Source organism: Strongylocentrotus purpuratus, unplaced genomic scaffold (genome assembly GCF_000002235.5).
Source record: "Strongylocentrotus purpuratus isolate Spur 01 unplaced genomic scaffold, Spur_5.0 spur5_scaffold_19, whole genome shotgun sequence".
Taxonomy (NCBI): domain Eukaryota; kingdom Metazoa; phylum Echinodermata; class Echinoidea; order Camarodonta; family Strongylocentrotidae; genus Strongylocentrotus; species Strongylocentrotus purpuratus.
The window spans coordinates 13828590-13847558 of NW_022145604.1; the positions used below are offsets into that span (position 1 = coordinate 13828590).

The following is an 18969-nucleotide window of genomic DNA, read 5'->3' on the forward strand; positions in this document are numbered from 1 at the left end:
GGGAAACGAAACACTTTTATAGATGCATTTGTTCATCGATTTCTATTTCAATTTGAAACATAAGAGTCTTGATAGACTTCTTTTGGCATCATCTGGAGCAAATTGTATGCACAGGTAAGAGAATATCAATGCATTCTTTTTCATTTTGTATTCATATAGGCGAAGTGAAATCATTTCTTGTTACCCGTGAAGATAAGTCGACCTTTGATGAAGAGACTTACCATTTTATTTCATATTTCATATTTCCCTGAAATTGGGGCAGTCTTTTCAATAATGGTATAAATGATCTATGAAATAGAAAGTGATAGAATAGCCTTATCTTTAGGGTTCTAGTATCTTGTATCTAGTACACTGAATTTAAACTCTGTATGAAGTGTCTATTATTAGAAAGACGCCATAATTCGTTTTCATCCTATAAATCAAAGCAATTTCATTTATCTTTTATTTATCATTGATTACACACTATCTCATCAATAAATTTTAATAGATTTTTACTCCAGAAATTTGAGTTTTATCAATTATAAATTTGAAAAAATTGTTGTTTTTTATTTTATTTTTTATATTATTATTTTGTTGTTGTTGATTGACTGAGCAATCATAGAATCACTAACTACCAAAACCATTGATAATGATGTTATTTTTTACTCCTATCAACAAAGGCCATTTTTTAGAGCTTGTAACTTAAAATTACTTTCAATAAGTATTGTGATGTGATTTTGAATTTAGATACAATCTCCCTAAAATGATTCTCAGAATACCATTTTTTTTAAAATAAATCAAGGGTATTTTTAGCTTACTAATATGTTGAAAGCAAATATCAATAGAAAAATTACAGAAAGGTAATGATTATTACGAAAAAATATGAACCTTAATTGGAGTTAGATAAAATGACATATTCTTTTTGTCACAAAATAAATTGTAAAAGTGGGACTTAGAACCTTTAACGGGCAGTTTGAATGTAGGCCTATATGATGACAATGCAGTTAACCTTGTAGCCATAAACTATTTGTACACTGTCGCTCATAAAGGTGGAATATTTTAGTTTTATCCAAATTTATGGAATTATTTTTAAAATAATTTAAAAATAATAGATCTAGATAATAGTATACATTCTCAGATTTTATTGAACGATAATTTGCCAATGTGTGTTTTGTGTGACTGCTAAAGCATGTGTATGCTACTATGCTTATCAACTAGGGGACCTATGCCCTTAAGTCATAAATGACAGTAATGAGGATTAATGCCCCACAAAAGGGCACTAACATAGCACATCGATACGGTTTTGATCCTGGGGCCTCACAGTTAGGAGGCCATTGCTTTGTCACTGAACCATGACTGTACGCAACGGGGGATAGGGTAGGGGGCAGTTTCCATAAATAAATTTTAAAAAACATAGAAAATGCAATAAATTTTCAATAATTTATTGCATTTTACCCCGGTTCCCAACATAAACAAATCTTCTGTGTGCCCATGCCCTGAGCCATAATGCATGGCCGTCCTCATTACTGTCATTTATGACTTAAAGGTAAAGACCAGTTATGGTCATGCGATTGTATTGTGAAAGAAACGTTGTGGAATCGATCAGAAAAGGATGATCATCTAGCATCTAGCATCTGCAAGGTTCTGGAATCATCAAAATGATAAAAAATTTGGCCCATTCTTCGTAAAGTTACAAGCACTATACACAGAAAGATGTATATGGGACTACCCTATATGTCTCACAGACCATGAGAGAAACAAATTTACTAAATATATGAATTAGTAGGCGATTTCCCGGCAAATTTTTTATCACCATGTATTAGTCAAAACATATTCTTTCACATGATTGGTAATGAGAGCTTCCATTTCATTTTTTGAAATTGGGGCGTTTCCAATACTGGTCTTTACCTTCAAGGGCATAGGTCCCCTAGTTGATAAGCATAGTAGCATACACATGCTTTAGCAGTCCCGCAAAACACACATTGGCAAATTATTATTCAATACAATCTGAGAATGTATACTATTATCTAGATCTATTATTTTTAAATTATTTCTAATATTTCCATAAATTAGGGTAAAACTAAAATATTCCACCTTTATGAGCGACAGTGTATTTGTTGTCTTTACTTGCTTAAAAGACTTAACAGACAGTTCTCACTACCTCTCTTTCCCATCCCCTCTTCTTTGAAGCTTGCTTCGAATCATCGCGTCATCGCGTCGGGTCGGGTGGTCGCGTTACGTGATCTTCCGCTTTCGTTTCACAAAGTCGTGTAACGCGACCACCCGACCGGACGTGATGACCCGATGGTTCGAAGTGAGCCCTTCTCTTACAACCTCATTCTGTAATCGCTTCATCTTCTACTTTCTCATCCTATACAATCGTCTCATCACTACATGCTCCCTTGTCCTCCATTCCTTCTCTCTCCCTCCTAGCACACTTAAAGATTATGATAAATCTGGGTCCACAACCATAACTTCTGGCTGTTACTTGTCATATTTCAAATATGAGAGCATTTTAAGAGTAATCCTTTGAAGGGGGTATTTTTCTATGATGCTCTTACACACTAACAATCAAAAAAAGAATATAAAGATTTAACAAATATGTTTTCACATTTCCTTCAAATCAACCTTCTCTTTAATTTTTTTTTCCTCGGTACGCCCCTCATCCCCAGTTACGTTACGCGTACATCACTTTGCTCGCCAATATTAATTTTGTACGGTCTCTAATTTTCCTTTAATGAATGTAAGACGTGTTTTCTACAATTTTGCAACTTGTACAGATACAATATGTCTTCGAGTCAGCCTGAATCACAGGTGAGAGCTGGAGCCGACCGCATGGGCTACGGACCCGATGGAATTAGGCCTGGTTCTGCAGCAGCTGATCATATGTCCTCAGAAGCAAAACTGCATGGTGGCAAAATCCCATCAGGAAGCCCGGTCTCTCATATGCAGTCCTCCGGGAGCAAGGGCCAAAGCTCTAAAGGCGGAAGCAAGGGCCAAATCACAGAAAGGTAACGATTATCACGAAAACTTATGAACCTATATTTGAGTTAGATAAAGACATATTCTTTTTGTCACAAAATAAATGTTTTAAGTAGGACTTAGAACCTTTAACGGGCAGTTTGAATGTATATGATGACAATGCAGTTTTTAACCTTGTAGCCATAAACTATTTGAATTTGTTGTTTTTTCTTGCATAAAAGACATGTATATCTCAGTTCTCACTACCTGTCTTTCCCATCCCCTCTTCTTTGAAGCTTGCTTCGAATCATCGCGTCATCGCGTCGGGTGGTCGCGCTACGTGATCTTCCGCTTTCGTTTCACAAAGTCGTGTAACGCGACCACCCGACCGGACGTGATGACCCGATGGTTCAAAGTGAGCCCTTCTCTTACAACCTCATTCTCTAATCGCTTCATCTCCTGCTTTCTCACCCTATACAATCGTCTCATCACTACATGCTCCCATGTCCTCCATTTCTTCTCTCTCCCTCCTAGCACTCTTAAAGATGAACAATGATAAATCTGGGTCCACAACCATAATTTATAGCTGTTCCTTGTCATATTTCAAATATGAGAGCATTTTAAGAGTAATCCTTTGAAGAGGGTATTTTTTCTATGATGCTCTTACACACTAACATATCAAAAAGAATATAAAGATTAAACAAATATGTGTTCACATATCCTAGAAATTAACCTTTTCTTTAAAATGTTTTCCTCTGTATGCTCCTCACCCCTAATTACGTTACGTCTACATCACTTTGCCTACATTGATTTTGTACGGTCTCTGATTTTCCTTTTATGAGTGTTTTCTACAACTTTGCAACTTGTACAGACACAATAAGTCTTCGAGTCAGCCTGAATCACAGGTGAGAGCTGGAGCCGACCGCATGGGCTACGGACCCAGTGGAATTAGACCTGGTACTGCAGCAGCTAATCATATGTCCTCGGAAGCAAAAAGGCATGGTGGCAAAGTCCCAGCGGGAAGCCCGGTTTCAAAGATGCAGTCCTCCGGGAGCAAGGACCAAAGCTCTAAAGGCGGAAGCAAGGGCCAAAGCTCTAAAGGCGGAAGCAAGGGCCAAAGCTCTAAAGGCGGCGGCGGTGGCGGACGTAGGAAGTAGACTGGACATTCGGGACCGGTCAAGATATCAATGGTTGATCGAGGCGAACTAAATAGTCATTAAAAAAACATTATTGACGTACAATTATTATTTTGATTCCAATTTTATCCCATCATGCCTGTACCCATGTTAAGTAGCATAAGCCTAGTAGGTGTGGGGTGGAGGGGTTCAAGGAGGACCAGCTAGCTCCTCCATTGATTGTTGACGACTAAACATATATCTACATTTGCTGGCTGTATCTGACGTGCATGTCACCCACGTTCGGTCTTCGCCGCCTTATAAAAAAAGACTCATATGATTGACGCCTCGGAGTAGGCTAAGTCTAACGCTAATAAAAATTGCATTTAAAGGAGGTAATTTTTATTCAAGGAACTCCAGTCTACTCATAATTTTCCCTGAATTTTAAAGGAATAAAAGTAGCCTTTAAAAATTTGCAAAGTTTCCCCAAGTTTTCATTGGCCAAATGATAGCAAAGGTGATGATGATGATGATGATGATGATGATAATGATGATTTATTGTGCAGTGCTCTACTTTCAATGTTGCTCGCCGAAAAATTTAATTTCTTTCTTATTATCCTTCGTTTCATGATGTTTTTCTTTCTAGAACGTTGTCATTTCGAAAAGTGCACCAATTGCGGCATTATAAATGACGGCACGGAGGCCAAATACCCTTTAATTTCCAATATCAAAATATGTCTTTCAATGTGCAAAAACAAGTATATGTATTCGTATTCGTGTAAAATGTAAACGATAAGGCCTACAGCTATTGTGTAATTGTAGTAATGACGTTTAATTGGTCCTTCATTTAATATTAAAATATGACCTTTAATATACAGTACAAATTGTTTCATCCTTACCCTGTCTGTTTGATTTAATTCTAATAAAATGTCCGCAAATTTGAAAAACACTTGTTATCATGTACAAAACCATGCGATTGGGCCTACCCATTTGTAAAGAGTAAAAGATTAGAATGAACAAAAAAGAAAATTGTTTGGTTAATCAGTTATTTCGTTTGTCCGTTCTAGTTGCCCGTAACGAATCAAATAACTTCAATTTCCTCCCTCTCTCTCAATTTTTTTAAATTTCATCTGTCAATGAGTATCTGTAATTGTCTAATATTCTACATTAAAAAGCCTCGAATGAAAGAAAACACATTATAGCCTATTGATTATCATTTCAATATGTAATTTTTTTTCGTGAATTGTGAATTGCCTCAATGCGGATCATCCAATGGTTGATTGGTTTGCATTGTGATTTCTTGACTGAAATATTTATTGATTGAATGACTGAAAGGTTGATTGAGTGAGTGATTGAGAACAACTATTTCCTTCAATACAAGCTGGACAAATACAGGACTGAAACATATTCTATAACGCCACCCCTTGGACAGTGGTGGATCCAGGGGTCCGCCTTGAGAAAAAAAATAATGTAAGAACACGTGATTTTTACCTTTTTGGGGGGTTGGGACCCCCCCCCCCAAAAAAAAAAAAAAAATGTGCTCACTATCCCCCCCCCCCCCCCCCCCCAACTGAGCGACTTTTCGGCCAGCACGATTTTCAAATTTTCGGACCAAAAAAAAATAATTAATTGCAATTTGCCCCGACCCATAACATAAACAAATCCTCTATGTGGGCATGCCTTGAACCATAATGCATGTCCCTACAGAGGAATTTTACCTATTGGGGGCCGGGGGTAAATGCAATGAATTATTTGTCATTTATTCCATTTTCTTTCCTTTTTTTTTGGTGGTATTTGTGGGGGCGGCGACGTACAGTGTACCCTAGCCCCCGCTGTGTACAGTTATGATTCAGTTGCTTAGCAATGGCCTCGTTACTGTGAGGCCCCATAATAAAAACCGTGTCGATCAGCTATATTAGTGCCTTTTTGGGAGGCATTAATCCTCATTACTGTCAGTTATGACTTAAGGGCGTAGGTCCCCTAGTTGATTAGCACAGTAGCACACACATGCTTTATTAGTCAAGCAAAACAAACACTCGCGAATTATTATTCAATAAAATCGGAGAATGTATTTATTACTATAAGGAATAATCATTGTCAAAAATCGTTCCATAAATTGGGGTAAAAATAATTATTCCACCAGGCGCGTGAGCATGGGGGGGGGTTGAACCCCCCCCCCTCCTTTTGTATTTTTTATGTGTGTATTTTGGAGGAAACACCCCCCACCCCTTTTGGTAATATTTTATTTTTTTTATTTTTTATTTAATTTTTTTTTTTTTATTAATGGCTGATCTAAAAAAAGTTTTTCCCTCGTAAATACGGATAAAAAACGTTGTTTATAATTTATCTCCCTTTGCATCGGATAAGCTATGGGAATTTAAAGTGTGGTCCAAACCTGTCAGCTGATTATCATGATGTTTTGAACAATAAGGGCATCCGAATAGCCAAATTTAATGAGACATTTATTCTTCCAAACTGACGTACACAAATAATTCCCAACCTTCTCTTTAAAGTCACGGTGTCGCAATCTATTGCAACTGCAGTCACTGACGTAACAAAATGTTGCAATAAAGACACCTTGCCAGGGCGAGATCACAGTGTATTGCGAAATAATATTTGAAGCCCCTGGGGTACATCATATACGAACACTTCTGATTGGTCGATGAAATAAAGACGCGGGCTCTGAATGGACAGGCGAGTTAATATTTCTCAGTAAGTGGGCGTGGTGAATTGGATGCACCTCGCCTTGATGCCCTATATAAAGACATCCATAGTGCAGTCAAGACAACATTTTGTATAGCTGAAAGAGGTCAGGGAATGTACGGCGGGTGTAGACACTTTGAAATTCTTACATATATTTTTACATCAATTTCTATTTCAACATGAAACAAAGCAGTCTTGGTAGACTTCTTTTGACATCATCTGGAGCAAATCGTCTGCACAGGTAAGAGAATATCTATGTATTTATTTTCATTGTTTTATCTTTATATCAGCAAAGTAAAATCATTTCTTTTTTCCCATGAAGATAAGACAACCTTTAATGAAGAGACTTTCCATTTATTTCATATTTCATATTGCCCTGAAATTGGGGTGGTCTTTTAATTAATGGTAAAAATGATTTATGAAATAGAAAGTGATGGAATAGCCCTATCTTTGGGTTCCAGTGGTTTATGACTGTATATAAAGGAGAATTAACCTCTAGACTATGAAGCATTAAGTAGAGAGTAAACCAACGTTTCATATGATGTAAAGAGCATTGCTTTAGGCCAAATAATATCGTCTTTCAAGTACAATATAAAAATCCTAGTTCGCCATATTTACGACATCGTCTGCTTCCCAAGGAAATTGTCATTTTGTCTTCCCTTCAAAAACTTCCGGGTTGTGACGTATATCGCACGGAGAACCGATGTAGCGCAGCGCGCACGTTATTATGCAATACACTTCAAACATGGTGTACTGCCAAATGTTTGGTTGTAATAAATGTTCCTCGAAAATCAAGAGGAAATCGTTTTATTGGTTTCCATAATCACACAATCGCGATGAAATATTCGAGATATGAGTAGTAGCTCTACGGTGGAGAAATATCTGGACAAAAAAGATTACGACAAGAAAAACAGTGTGATCTGCAGTGATCATTTTACATTTTACAGCAGGGAAACGTACGTACGCAATGGCGACTCCGTGCGATACGTCACAGAGCGCCGGGCGTGCGCAAACACAATGGCGACTTTCTAAAGATTCTCAGAGCCGCGAAAGACGAAGCCGATTCTGAAAAAAGTTACGTCCTCCCTTTCGTCAAATATACGATGTTTTTATATTTTTAAGATAATGTTTCAAATGGCCTACACACTGAAATGTAGTTTGAAGTTAAATCTCCTTTAACCTTCTCATAAAGAAAGTGTCTATATTTTTTAAATCCATAATTCGTTTTCATCCGGCGATAAAGCATAGCCACTTGATGTATCTTTTTTTTTCAGTACGGTGATTATATAATTTCTCATTATTCAATTTTTTAAAGAAATGTGAGTTTATTAGTTATCAAATATGTAAAATTATTTGTTTTAAATTGACGGAGCAAACATAGAAACCATTGAGAAAAAAGCTATTTCTTACTCTTGTCAACAAAGGCTAGTTTGTGGAGCTTATTTTCAATTATTTTGCAATAAGTGGTGGGGTGTGATTTTGCATCCAGATAAAATCTCGCAAAACTGATTCTCAGAATACCGATTTTTTTTTTTTTAAAGATCAAGGATATTTTATCTTACTGCAATAAAAAAAAATTAACACTAAGATATTAATAAGAACGAAAAGGTTTGATAAATATGTTTTCACATTTAATACCTAGAACTCAGCCTTCTAAAAATAAGTCTCTGTTTGCCCCCCCCCCCCCCCCCCAATTCAATTTTCATCATTTTGCCAACATGTGTACTTCTTTTTTTCAACAATTTTGAAACTTGTACAGATACAATATGTCTTCGAAACAGCCACCATCACAGGTGAGCGCTGGAGCCGACCGTTTGGGCTACAGTTCCGGTGGAATCAAGTCCGGTACGGCCGCAGCTGACCAAATGGCCAGCACTGCGAAGGATCACGGTGGCAAAGTCCCAGCAGGAAGCCCGGTCTCTCATATGCAGTCCTCCGGAAGCAAGGGCCAAAGCTCTAAAGGCGGAAGCAAGGGCCAAAGCTCTAAAGGCGGCGGCGGTGGCGGACGTAGGAAGTAGACTGGACATTCGGGACCGGTCAAGATAACAATGGTTGATCGAGGCGAACTAGATAGTCATTAAAAAAAAATATTGACGTATAATTATTATTTTGATTCCAATTTCATCCCATCATGCCTGTACCCATGTTAAGTAGCATAAGCCTAGTAGGTGTGGGGTGGAGGGGTTCAAGGAGGACCAGCTAGCTCCTCCATTGATTGTTGACGACTAAACATATATCTACATTTGCTGGCTGTATCTGACGTGCATGTCACCCACGTTCGGTCTTCGCCGCCTTATAAAAAAAAACCTCATATGATTGACGCCTCGGAGTAGGCTAAGTCTAACGCTAATAAAAATTGCATTTAAAGGAGGTAATTTTTATTCAAGGAACTCCAGTCTACTCATTATTTTCCCTGAATTTTAAAAGAATAAAAGTAGCCTTTAAAAATTTGCAAAGTTTCCCCAGGTTTTCATTGGCCAAATGATAGCAAAGGTGATGATGATGATGATGATGATGATGATAATGATGATTTATTGTGCAGTGCTCTACTTTCAATGTTGCTCGCCGAAAAATTTAATTTCTTTCTTATTATCCTTCGTTTCATGATGTTTTTCTTTCTAGAACGTTGTCATTTCGAAAAGTGCACCAATTGCGGCATTATAAATGACGGCACGGAGGCCAAATACCCTTGAATTTCCAATATCAAAGTATGTCTTTCAATGTGCAAAAACAAGTTTATGTATTCGTATTCGTGTAAAATGTAAACGATAAGGCCTACAGCTATTGTGTAATTGTAGTAATGACATGTAATTGGTCCTTTATTTAATATTAAAATATGACCTTTAATGTACAGTACAAATTGTTTCATCCTTACCCTGTCTGTTTGATTTAATTCTAATAAAATGTCCGCAAATTCGGAAAACACTTGTTATCATGTACAAAACCATGCGATTGGGCCTACCCATTTGTAAAGTGTAAAAGATTAGAATGAAAAAAAAAGAAAATTGTTTGGTTAATCAGTTATTTCGTTTGTCCGTTCTAGTTGCCCGTAACGAATCAAATACCTTTAATTTCCTCCCTCTCTCTCAATTTTTTTAAAATTTCATCTGTCAATGAGTATCTGTAATTGTCTAATATTCTACATTAAAAAGCCTCGAATGAAAGAAAATACATTATAGCCTATTGATTATCATTTCAATATGTAATTTTTTTTTGTGAATTGTGAATTGCCTCAATGCGGATCATCCAATGGTTGATTGGTTTGCATTGTGATTTTTTGACTGAAACATTTATTGATTGAATGATTGAAAGGTTGATTGAGTGAGTGATTGAGAACAACTATTTCCTTCAATACAAGCTGGACAAATACAGGACTGTAACATATTCTATAACGCCACCCCTTGGACAGTGGCGGTCCGCCTTGAGAAAAAAAATCATGTAAAAACACGTGATTTTTACCTTTTTTTGGGGGGGGGTTGGGATCCACCCGGTGGAATCAAGTCTGGTACGGCCGCAGCTGACCAAATGGCCTGCACTGCGAAGGATCACGGTGGCAATTAAGTACCAGCAGGAAGCCCGGTCTCTCATATGCAGTCCTCCGGAAGCAAGGGCCAAAGCTCTAAAGGCGGCGGCGGTGGCGGACGTAGGAAGTAGACTGGACATTCGGGACCGGTCAAGATATCAATGGTTGATCGAGGCGAACTAAATAGTCATTAAAAAAACATTGTTGACGTACAATTATTATTTTGATTCCAATTTTATCCCATCATGCCTGTACCCATGTTAAGTAGCATAAGCCTAGTAGGTGTGGGGTGGAGGGGTTCAAGGAGGACCAGCTAGCTCCTCCATTGATTGTTGACGACTCAACATATATCTACATTTGCTGGCTGTATCTGACGTGCATGTCAACCACGTTCGGTCTTCGCCGCCTTATAAAAAAAAACCTCATATGATTGACGCCTCGGAGTAGGCTAAGTCTAACGCTAATAAAAATTGCATTTAAAGGAGGTAATTTTTATTCAAGGAACTCCAGTCTACTCATTATTTTCCCTGAATTTTAAAAGAATAAAAGTAGCCTTTAAAAATTTGCAAAGTTTCCCCAGGTTTTCATTGGCCAAATGATAGCAAAGGTGATGATGATGATGATGATGATGATGATGATAATAATGATTTATTGTGCAGTGCTCTACTTTCAATGTTGCTCGCCGAAAAATTTAATTTATTTCTTATTATCCTTCGTTTCATGATGTTTTTCTTTCTAGAACGTTGTCATTTCGAAAAGTGCACCAATTGCGGCATTATAAATGACGGCACGGAGGCCAAATACCCTTGAATTTCCAATATCAAAGTATGTCTTTCAATGTGCAAAAACAAGTTTATGTATTCGTATTCGTGTAAAATGTAAACGATAAGGCCTACAGCTATTGTGTAATTGTAGTAATGACGTTTAATTGGTCCTTTATTTAATATTAAAATATGACCTTTAATGTACAGTACAAATTGTTTCCTCCTTACCCTGTCTGTTTGATTTAATTCTAATAAAATGTCCGCAAATTTGAAAAACACTTGTTATCATGTACAAAACCATGCGATTGGGCCTACCCATTTGTAAACTGTAAAAGATTAGAATGAACAAAAAAGAAAATTGTTTGGTTACTCAGTTATTTCGTTTGTCCGTTCTAGTTGCCCGTAACGAATCAAATACCTTCAATTTCCTCCCTCTCTCTCAATTTTTTTTAAATTTCATCTGTCAATGAGTATCTGTAATTGTCTAATATTCTATATTAAAAAGCCTCGAATGAAAGAAAACACATTATAGCCTATTGATTATCATTTCAATATGTAATTTTTTTTTGTGAATTGTGAATTGCCTCAATGCGGATCATCCAATGGTTGATTGGTTTGCATTGTGATTTTTTGACTGAAACATTTATTGATTAAATGATTGAAAGGTTGATTGAGTGAGTGATTGAGAACAACTATTTCCTTCAATACAAGCTGGACAAATACAGGACTGTAACATATTCTATAACGCCACCCCTTGGACAGTGGCGGATCCAGGGGTCCGCCTTGAGAAAAATAATCATGTAAAAACACGTGATTTTTACCTTTTTTTGGGGGGGGTTGGGATCCACCCGGTGGAATCAAGTCCGTTACGGCCGCAGCTGACCAAATGGCCTGCACTGCGAAGGATCACGGTGGCAAAGTCCCAGCAGGAAGCCCGGTCTCTCATGCAGTCCTCCGGAAGCAAGGGCCAAAGCTCTTAAGGCGGAAGCAAGGGCCAAAGCTCTAAAGGCGGCGGCGGTAGCGGACGTAGGAAGTAGACTGGACATTCGGGACCGGTCAAGATATCAATGGTTGATCGAGGCGAACTAAATGGTCATTAAAAAAACATTATTGACGTACAATTATTATTTTGATTCCAATTTTATCCCATCATGCCTGTACCCATGTTAAGTAGCATAAGCCTAGTAGGTGTGGGGTGGAGGGGTTCAAGGAGGACCAGCTAGCTCCTCCATTGATTGTTGACGACTAAACATATATCTACATTTGCTGGCTGTATCTGACGGTGCATGTCACCCACGTTCGGTCTTCGCCGCCTTATAAAAAAAACCCTCATATGATTGACGCCTCGGAGTAGGCTAAGTCTAACGCTAATAAAAATTGCATTTAAAGGAGGTAATTTTTATTCAAGGAACTCCAGTCTACTCATTATTTTCCCTGAATTTTAAAGGAATAAAAGTAACCTTTAAAAATTTGCAAAGTTTCCCCAGGTTTTCATTGGCCAAATGATAGCAAGGTGATGATGATGATGATGATGATGATGATGATGATAATGATGATTTATTGTGCAGTGCTCTACTTTCAACGTTGCTCGCCGAAAAATTTAATTTCTTTCTTATTATCCTTCGTTTCATGATGTTTTTCTTTCTAGAACGTTGTCATTTCGAAAAGTGCACCAATTGCGGCATTATAAATGACGGCACGGAGGCCAAATACCCTTTAATTTCCAATATCAAAGTATGTCTTTCAATGTGCAAAAACAAGTTTATGTATTCGTATTCGTGTAAAATGTAAACGATAAGGCCTACAGCTATTGTGTAATTGTAGTAATGACGTTTAATTGGTCCTTTATTTAATATTAAAATATGACCTTTAATGTACAGTACAAATTGTTTCATCCTTACCCTGTCTGTTTAATTTAATTCTAATAAAATGTCCGCAAATTTGAAAAACACTTGTTATCATGTACAAAACCATGCGATTGGGCCTACCCATTTGTAAACTGTAAAAGATTAGAATGAACAAAAAAGAAAATTGTTTGGTTACTCAGTTATTTCGTTTGTCCGTTCTAGTTGCCCGTAACGAATCAAATACCTTCAATTTCCTCCCTCTCTCTCTCATTTTTTTTTAAAATTTCATCTGTCAATGAGTATCTGTAATTGTCTAATATTCTACATTAAAAAGCCTCGAATGAAAAAAAAACACATTATAGCCTGTTGATTATCATTTCAATATGTAATTTTTTTGTGAATTGTGAATTGCCCCAATGCGGATCATCCAATGGTTGATTGGTTTGCATTGTGATTTTTTGACTGAAATATCTATTGATTGAATGATTGAAAGGTTGATTGAGTGAGTGATTGAGAACAACTATTTCCTTTAATACAAGCTGGACAAATACAGGACTGTAATATATTCTATAACGCCGCCCCTTGGACAATGGCGGATCCAGGGGTCCGCCTTGAGAAAAAAAATCATGTAAAAACACGTGATTTTTACCTTTTTGGGGGGTTGGGACCCACCCCCGGCGCTCAAGGGGGGGGGGGGGGGGAGGGTGCAAATTTTTAAATTTTCGACGACCCCCAAAAAAATGTGCTAACTACCCCCCCCCCCCCCCCCCCCACCCCCACCCCCACTGAGCGACTTTTCGGCCGGCACGATTTTCAAATTTTCGGACCAAAAAAAAAAAAAAAAAGTGTCCTCTTACCCCCCCCCCCCCCCCCAATTAAATTATCAATGATTAATTGCAATTTGCCCCGACCCATAACATAAACAAATCCTCTATGTGGGCATGCCTTGAACCATAATGCATGTCCCTACAGAGGAATTTTACCTATTGGGGGCCGGGGGAAAATGCAATGAATTATTTGTCATTTATTCCATTTTCTTTCCTTTTTTTTGTTTTGGTTTTTGTGGGGGCGGCGACGTACAGTGTACCCTAGCCCCCGCTGTGTACAGTTATGATTTAGTGGCTTAGCAATGGCCTCGTTACTGTGAGGCCCCATAATAAAAACCGTGTCGATCAGCTATATTACTGCCTTTTTGTGAGGCATTAATCCTCATTACTGTCAGTTATGACTTAAGGGCGTAGGTCCCCTAGTTGATTAGCATAGTAGCACACACATGGTTTATCAGTCAAGCAAAACAAACACTCGCGAATTATTATTCAATAAAATCTGAGAATGTATCTATTACTATTAGGAATAATCATTGTCAAAATCGTTCCATAAATTGGGGTAAAAATAATTATTCCACCCAGGCGCGTGAGCATGGGGAGGGGTTGAACCCCCCTCCCCTCCTTTGGTATTTTTTATGTGTGTATTTTTTAGGAAACCCCCCCCCCCCCTTTTGGTAATATATGTTTGTTTGTTTTTTTTTTATTTAAAAAAAAATTAAAAAATTAATGGCTGATTTTAAAAAAGTTGACCTTACCCCCCCCCAACGGAGACAAATGTCAAATTTCGAGACCCCCCTCCCCCCCCCCCAAAAAAAGTGTGCTCTTTCACCTTTTTGTTTGTCAATTATGTCAAAGATACTGTAAGAGCTGGAACCGCAATAAAATGAGACAACGAATTTGTAGACATGTGAAGTGCCTCGAATAAAAACGTTTGGGTGAATTTCAGTGTTATTTTCCTTAAACCTGAGTTTTCTTTCTGTAATTGATTGATTAATTGGTCGATAGATTGGTTAATTGGGTGGTTTGGTGAAGGTAGCGAGGCAGGCGCGGATCCAGGATTTTCCAATAAGGGGGGCCGGAAATTTGAAAATTGCGCAAACAGTTTTTCAACTCAACATACCAATACTGACAAGGTCATATTAGAAGCACTATACCGGTAATTTTTTTTTACATTTTCATCGGGGGGGGGGGGGGGGAGGGCTGAAGCCTCTTGCCCGAAAAGTAATTTTGTGGTTTCACAATTCGGCTAGTGAGCGAAGCGAGCGAGCAAAAATTTGAGGATAATATGTATTTTGTGAAAGTGTTATTTATCACCCAAATATACGAGAAAAGATATAACAAATTCATATTCGGGCAGCTCGCTGTCCTCGCTGTCCCCTCCCCCCTCCCCCCCCCCCCATTACGCGCGAAGCGCAGAAGCTTTAATGTTCATGAAATTATTAGAGAAAGAAGAGGATTCGTTGTACCGTTCTCGGTTAATTGTTAATCATTGTCTGAATTCAGTTTCCATACCCCCTCCCGCGCGAAGAGCGGAAGCTTTGACGTTTCATTTAATCATTAGAGAAAGAGTACCGTTCTCGACTCTTAATCCTTGTCTGAATTGAGTCCCCCCCCCCTCTCCCGCGTGAAGCGCAAAAGCTTAACGTTTCATTAAATTATTAGAGAAAGAAGACGATTCGTTGTACCGTTCTCGATTCCTAATCCTTGTCTGAATTGAGTTCCCCCCCCCCCCTCTCTCTCTCGCGAAGCGCAGAAGCTTTGACGTTTCATTAAATTATTGGAAAAAGAAGACGATTCGTTGTTCCGTTCTCGGTTCTTAATCATTGTCTGAATTCAGTTCCCCCCCCCCCCCTCCGCGCAAAGCGCGGAAGCTTTGACGTTTCATTGAATTATTAGAGAAAGAAGATGATTTGTTGTACCATTCTCGACTCTTATTCCTTGTCTGAATTCAGTTTTTCCCCTCCCGCGCGAAGCGCGGAAGCTTTGACCTTTCATAGTTTAATGAAATTATTAGAGAAAGAAGATAATTCGTTGTTCCATTCTCGACCCTCAATCCTCCTCTGAATTCAGATTACCCCCTCCAGCGCAAAGCGCAGAAGCTTAACGTTTCATTAAATTATTAGAGAAAGAAGACGATTCGTTGTACCGTTCTCGATTCTTAATCATTGTCTGAATTCCGTTTCCATACCCCCTCCCGCGCGAAGCGCGGAAGCTTTGACGTTTCATTAAATGATTAGAGAAAGAGTACCGTTCTCGACTCTTAATCCTTGTCTGAATTGAGTTCCCCCCCCCCCCTCTCCCGCGCAAAGCGCGGAAGCTTTGACGTTTCATTAAATTATTAGAGAAAGAAGACGATTCGTTGTACCGTTCTCGGTTGTTAATCATTGTCTGAAATCAGTTTCCACCATCCGCGCGAAGCGCGGAAGCTTCGACGTTTGATTGAATTATTAGAGAAAGAAGATGATTCGTTGTTTCATTCTCGACTCTAAATCCTTGTCTGAATTCAGTTTTCCTCCTCCCGCGCGTAGCGCGTAAGCTTCTGATGCTTCATTAAATTATGAGAGAAAGAAGATGATTCGTTGTCTCATTCTCGATTCTTAATCCTTGTTTGAATTCATTTTCCACCTTCCGCGCGAGGCGCGGAAGCTCTGACCTTTCATAGTTTTAATGAAATTATTAGAGAAAGAAGATAATTCGTTGTTCCATTCCCGACTCTTAATCCTTCTCTGAATTCAGTTTTCCCCTCCAGCGCAAAGCGCAGAAGCTTAAAGATAAACTTGAGTTCTGGTAAAAAAAAGAAAATGAATTCTCACAGAATCTAGCGAAACTAACACTGAATGTTCAAGATTACAAATAAATGTCATGTGCCAAACAATTTTGGAAGAAAATGTATACTGGCTGAGTAATGAGCATAGAAAGATAAGGAAATCGGGGTAGTACTGGCCCCGACACCATGTGCGTTGTCCCATGTACATCTTCCTGTGTAAGTGATTGTTACTTTACCAAGACTCTGCCAAATTTATGATGATTTTGATGACTATAGAACCTTGCATTACACACCATTACTTGCATGCTATATGATCAACTTTTCTGATCCATTCCACACTGTTTCTTTCAAAATGCAATCGTATTACCAGTACTCAAGTTTATCTTTAACGTTTCATTAAATTATTAGAGAAAGAAAATGATTTGTTGTACCGTTTTAGACTTGTCAAAAATGTTTCTTTGTCTGCTCCTTTTTTCGTCCTATGTCCTCTTACTGCCTCTACCGCCCCTAGCTACGCATGCTTTAAAAGGAAAATGAAACAATCATAATTGTGATAGCATACAATTAGGTCAGTAGAAATGAAAGGGGAAAAAGGATCTATGTATACACCAACCATGAAATAATCGCGACCCGGAGCGTCATATCTTATTTTTTGTGTTATCGGGCGAGGGCCGGAGCGGAGCGACCAAGCGAGATTTTGCAATGTATAATGCTAAAATGTTGCATTCTAGAAAATCCTTTAGTCCAATATGTACGTTCTTTCCGCTACATGTATATTTCTTTCTAGCTATATATCTAAATTTCCGGGGGACGTGTCTCTCTATCGGGCCCAGGATCGCCGCCGCTGTCCATTATCACTACCTACATGAGTTCAAATAGAAGCACAAGCGAGTTGGTATGAGCTGAATCCAAATGAAGGGCAAAATAAGAGTTGTGAAGCGGCCCTACCGTTAATTTAAAATTTGACTGTTTAGTATATAGCTTCTATTTGAAAGACATCCAATACATTGTGCCCTTTTCAATTTTTTTCAAAAAGCAGGGGCTGTTTGAACGTTTAACTTTGAATCCGTGGCTCGAGATTTTATGCGGCCGGCCCGGCCCCCTCTATTCAATAACGTTTCCCAAGTCTTCTGGAATGACCCCAAATCTCCGGATTACAGTTTTTCCCTTATTCGTCGTTACTGTCACTTAGCGCCATTTCCTTGTCTTTTCCCCTTTCTCACCCGACTTTTCTCTTCGCCTTCCCACCCCCCCCCCCCCCACCACTCAGTGTTATCTAGGGTATGCGCATGTATGTTCCCTCTCTTAGTTTGAAAGCACCCCTTTATCTTCGGTGTGTAGAGTCAGTGCGGGCCGGATTTGTGTGTATTACGGGCCGGACTTTGTTGCGTGAAAAGTAACCCTTTATCGGAAATTTTGGGAACACAAAATCGGTCCCTCCGACCCCGGAGTGGGAGTGAGGTGGGGGATCTTCTTCTTCTTTTTCTTTCTCTCTCTCTCTCTTCTTTCTTTTCTCTTCTCTTTTCTTTTCTCTTCTCCTTTCTTTTCTCTTCTCCTTTTTTTCTTCTCTTCTCCTTTCTTTTTTTTTTCTTTTTTTTTTGCGCCGCCAATAGGGGGGGCCGCGGCCGTTTCGGCCCCCCCCCCTGGATCCGCCACTGGCGAGGGGCTCGAGCACTCTAAAACACTTTCGCATGCATTGAACTTATATATTCCAATCTGTTCCATACTTTGCCCATCCCTGAATAATTCTTACAACGTTATACGATTCACAGTTCAAGTATCAAGTATCAAGTTTATTTGTCTTCCAGAAAACACATGTGACAAAATATAGTTTGGAAGGGATGAAAGGAAGTGGTGACGTTAAACAATGCACCGCATGACTGTGGTCAGGAAGTTTCAATAGCTGTAATAACAAACATACCGGTGAAAAGCTCGGCATGAATCCACATGATATTGATGTTTTATCTATCATGTCTATTAAAGGCACTTTACCAAAAAAGAGGTCTTTTTTTTCCCTCGTAAATACGGATAAAAAACGTTGTTTATAATTGTATCTCCCTTTGCATCGGATAAGCTATAGGGAATTTAAAGTGTGGTCCAAACCTGTCAGCTGATTATCATGATGTTTCGAACAATAAGGGCATCCGAATAGCCAAATTTAATGAGACATTTATTCTTCCAAACTGAGGTACACAAATAATTCCCAACCTTCTCTTTAAAGTCACGATGTCGCAATCTATTGCAACTGCAGTCACTGACGTAACGAAATGTTGCAATAAAGACACCTTGCCAGGGCGAGATCACAGTGTATTGCGAAATAATATTTGAAGCCCCTGGGTACATCATATACGAACACTTCTGATTGGTCGATGAAATAAAGACGCGGGCTCTGAATGGACAGGCGAGTTAATATTTCTCAGTAAGTGGGCGTGGTGAATTGGATGCACCTCGCCTTGATGCCCTATATAAAGACATCCATAGTG

General features: G+C 38.7%; 2 protein-coding genes across 2 annotated transcripts; both read left to right on the plus strand.

The window, feature by feature from the left end:
• On the plus strand, positions 1-4097 carry LOC115925821 (keratin, type II cytoskeletal 2 epidermal-like). Its single transcript, XM_030989791.1, has 3 exons — positions 1-114; positions 2760-2990; positions 3812-4097. The coding sequence occupies exons 1-3, from the start codon at positions 23-25 to the stop codon at positions 4095-4097; spliced, it is 609 nt and encodes a 202-aa protein (XP_030845651.1). The 5' UTR covers positions 1-22.
• A 2740-nt stretch (positions 4098-6837) lies between these two features.
• LOC115926046 (keratin, type II cytoskeletal 2 epidermal-like) lies at positions 6838-9927 on the plus strand. Its single transcript, XM_030990351.1, has 2 exons — positions 6838-6999; positions 8518-9927. Exons 1-2 carry the CDS (start codon positions 6938-6940, stop codon positions 8774-8776), a joined length of 321 nt encoding a protein of 106 aa, XP_030846211.1. The 5' UTR covers positions 6838-6937; the 3' UTR covers positions 8777-9927.
• The last annotated feature ends 9042 nt before the right edge of the window (positions 9928-18969 follow it).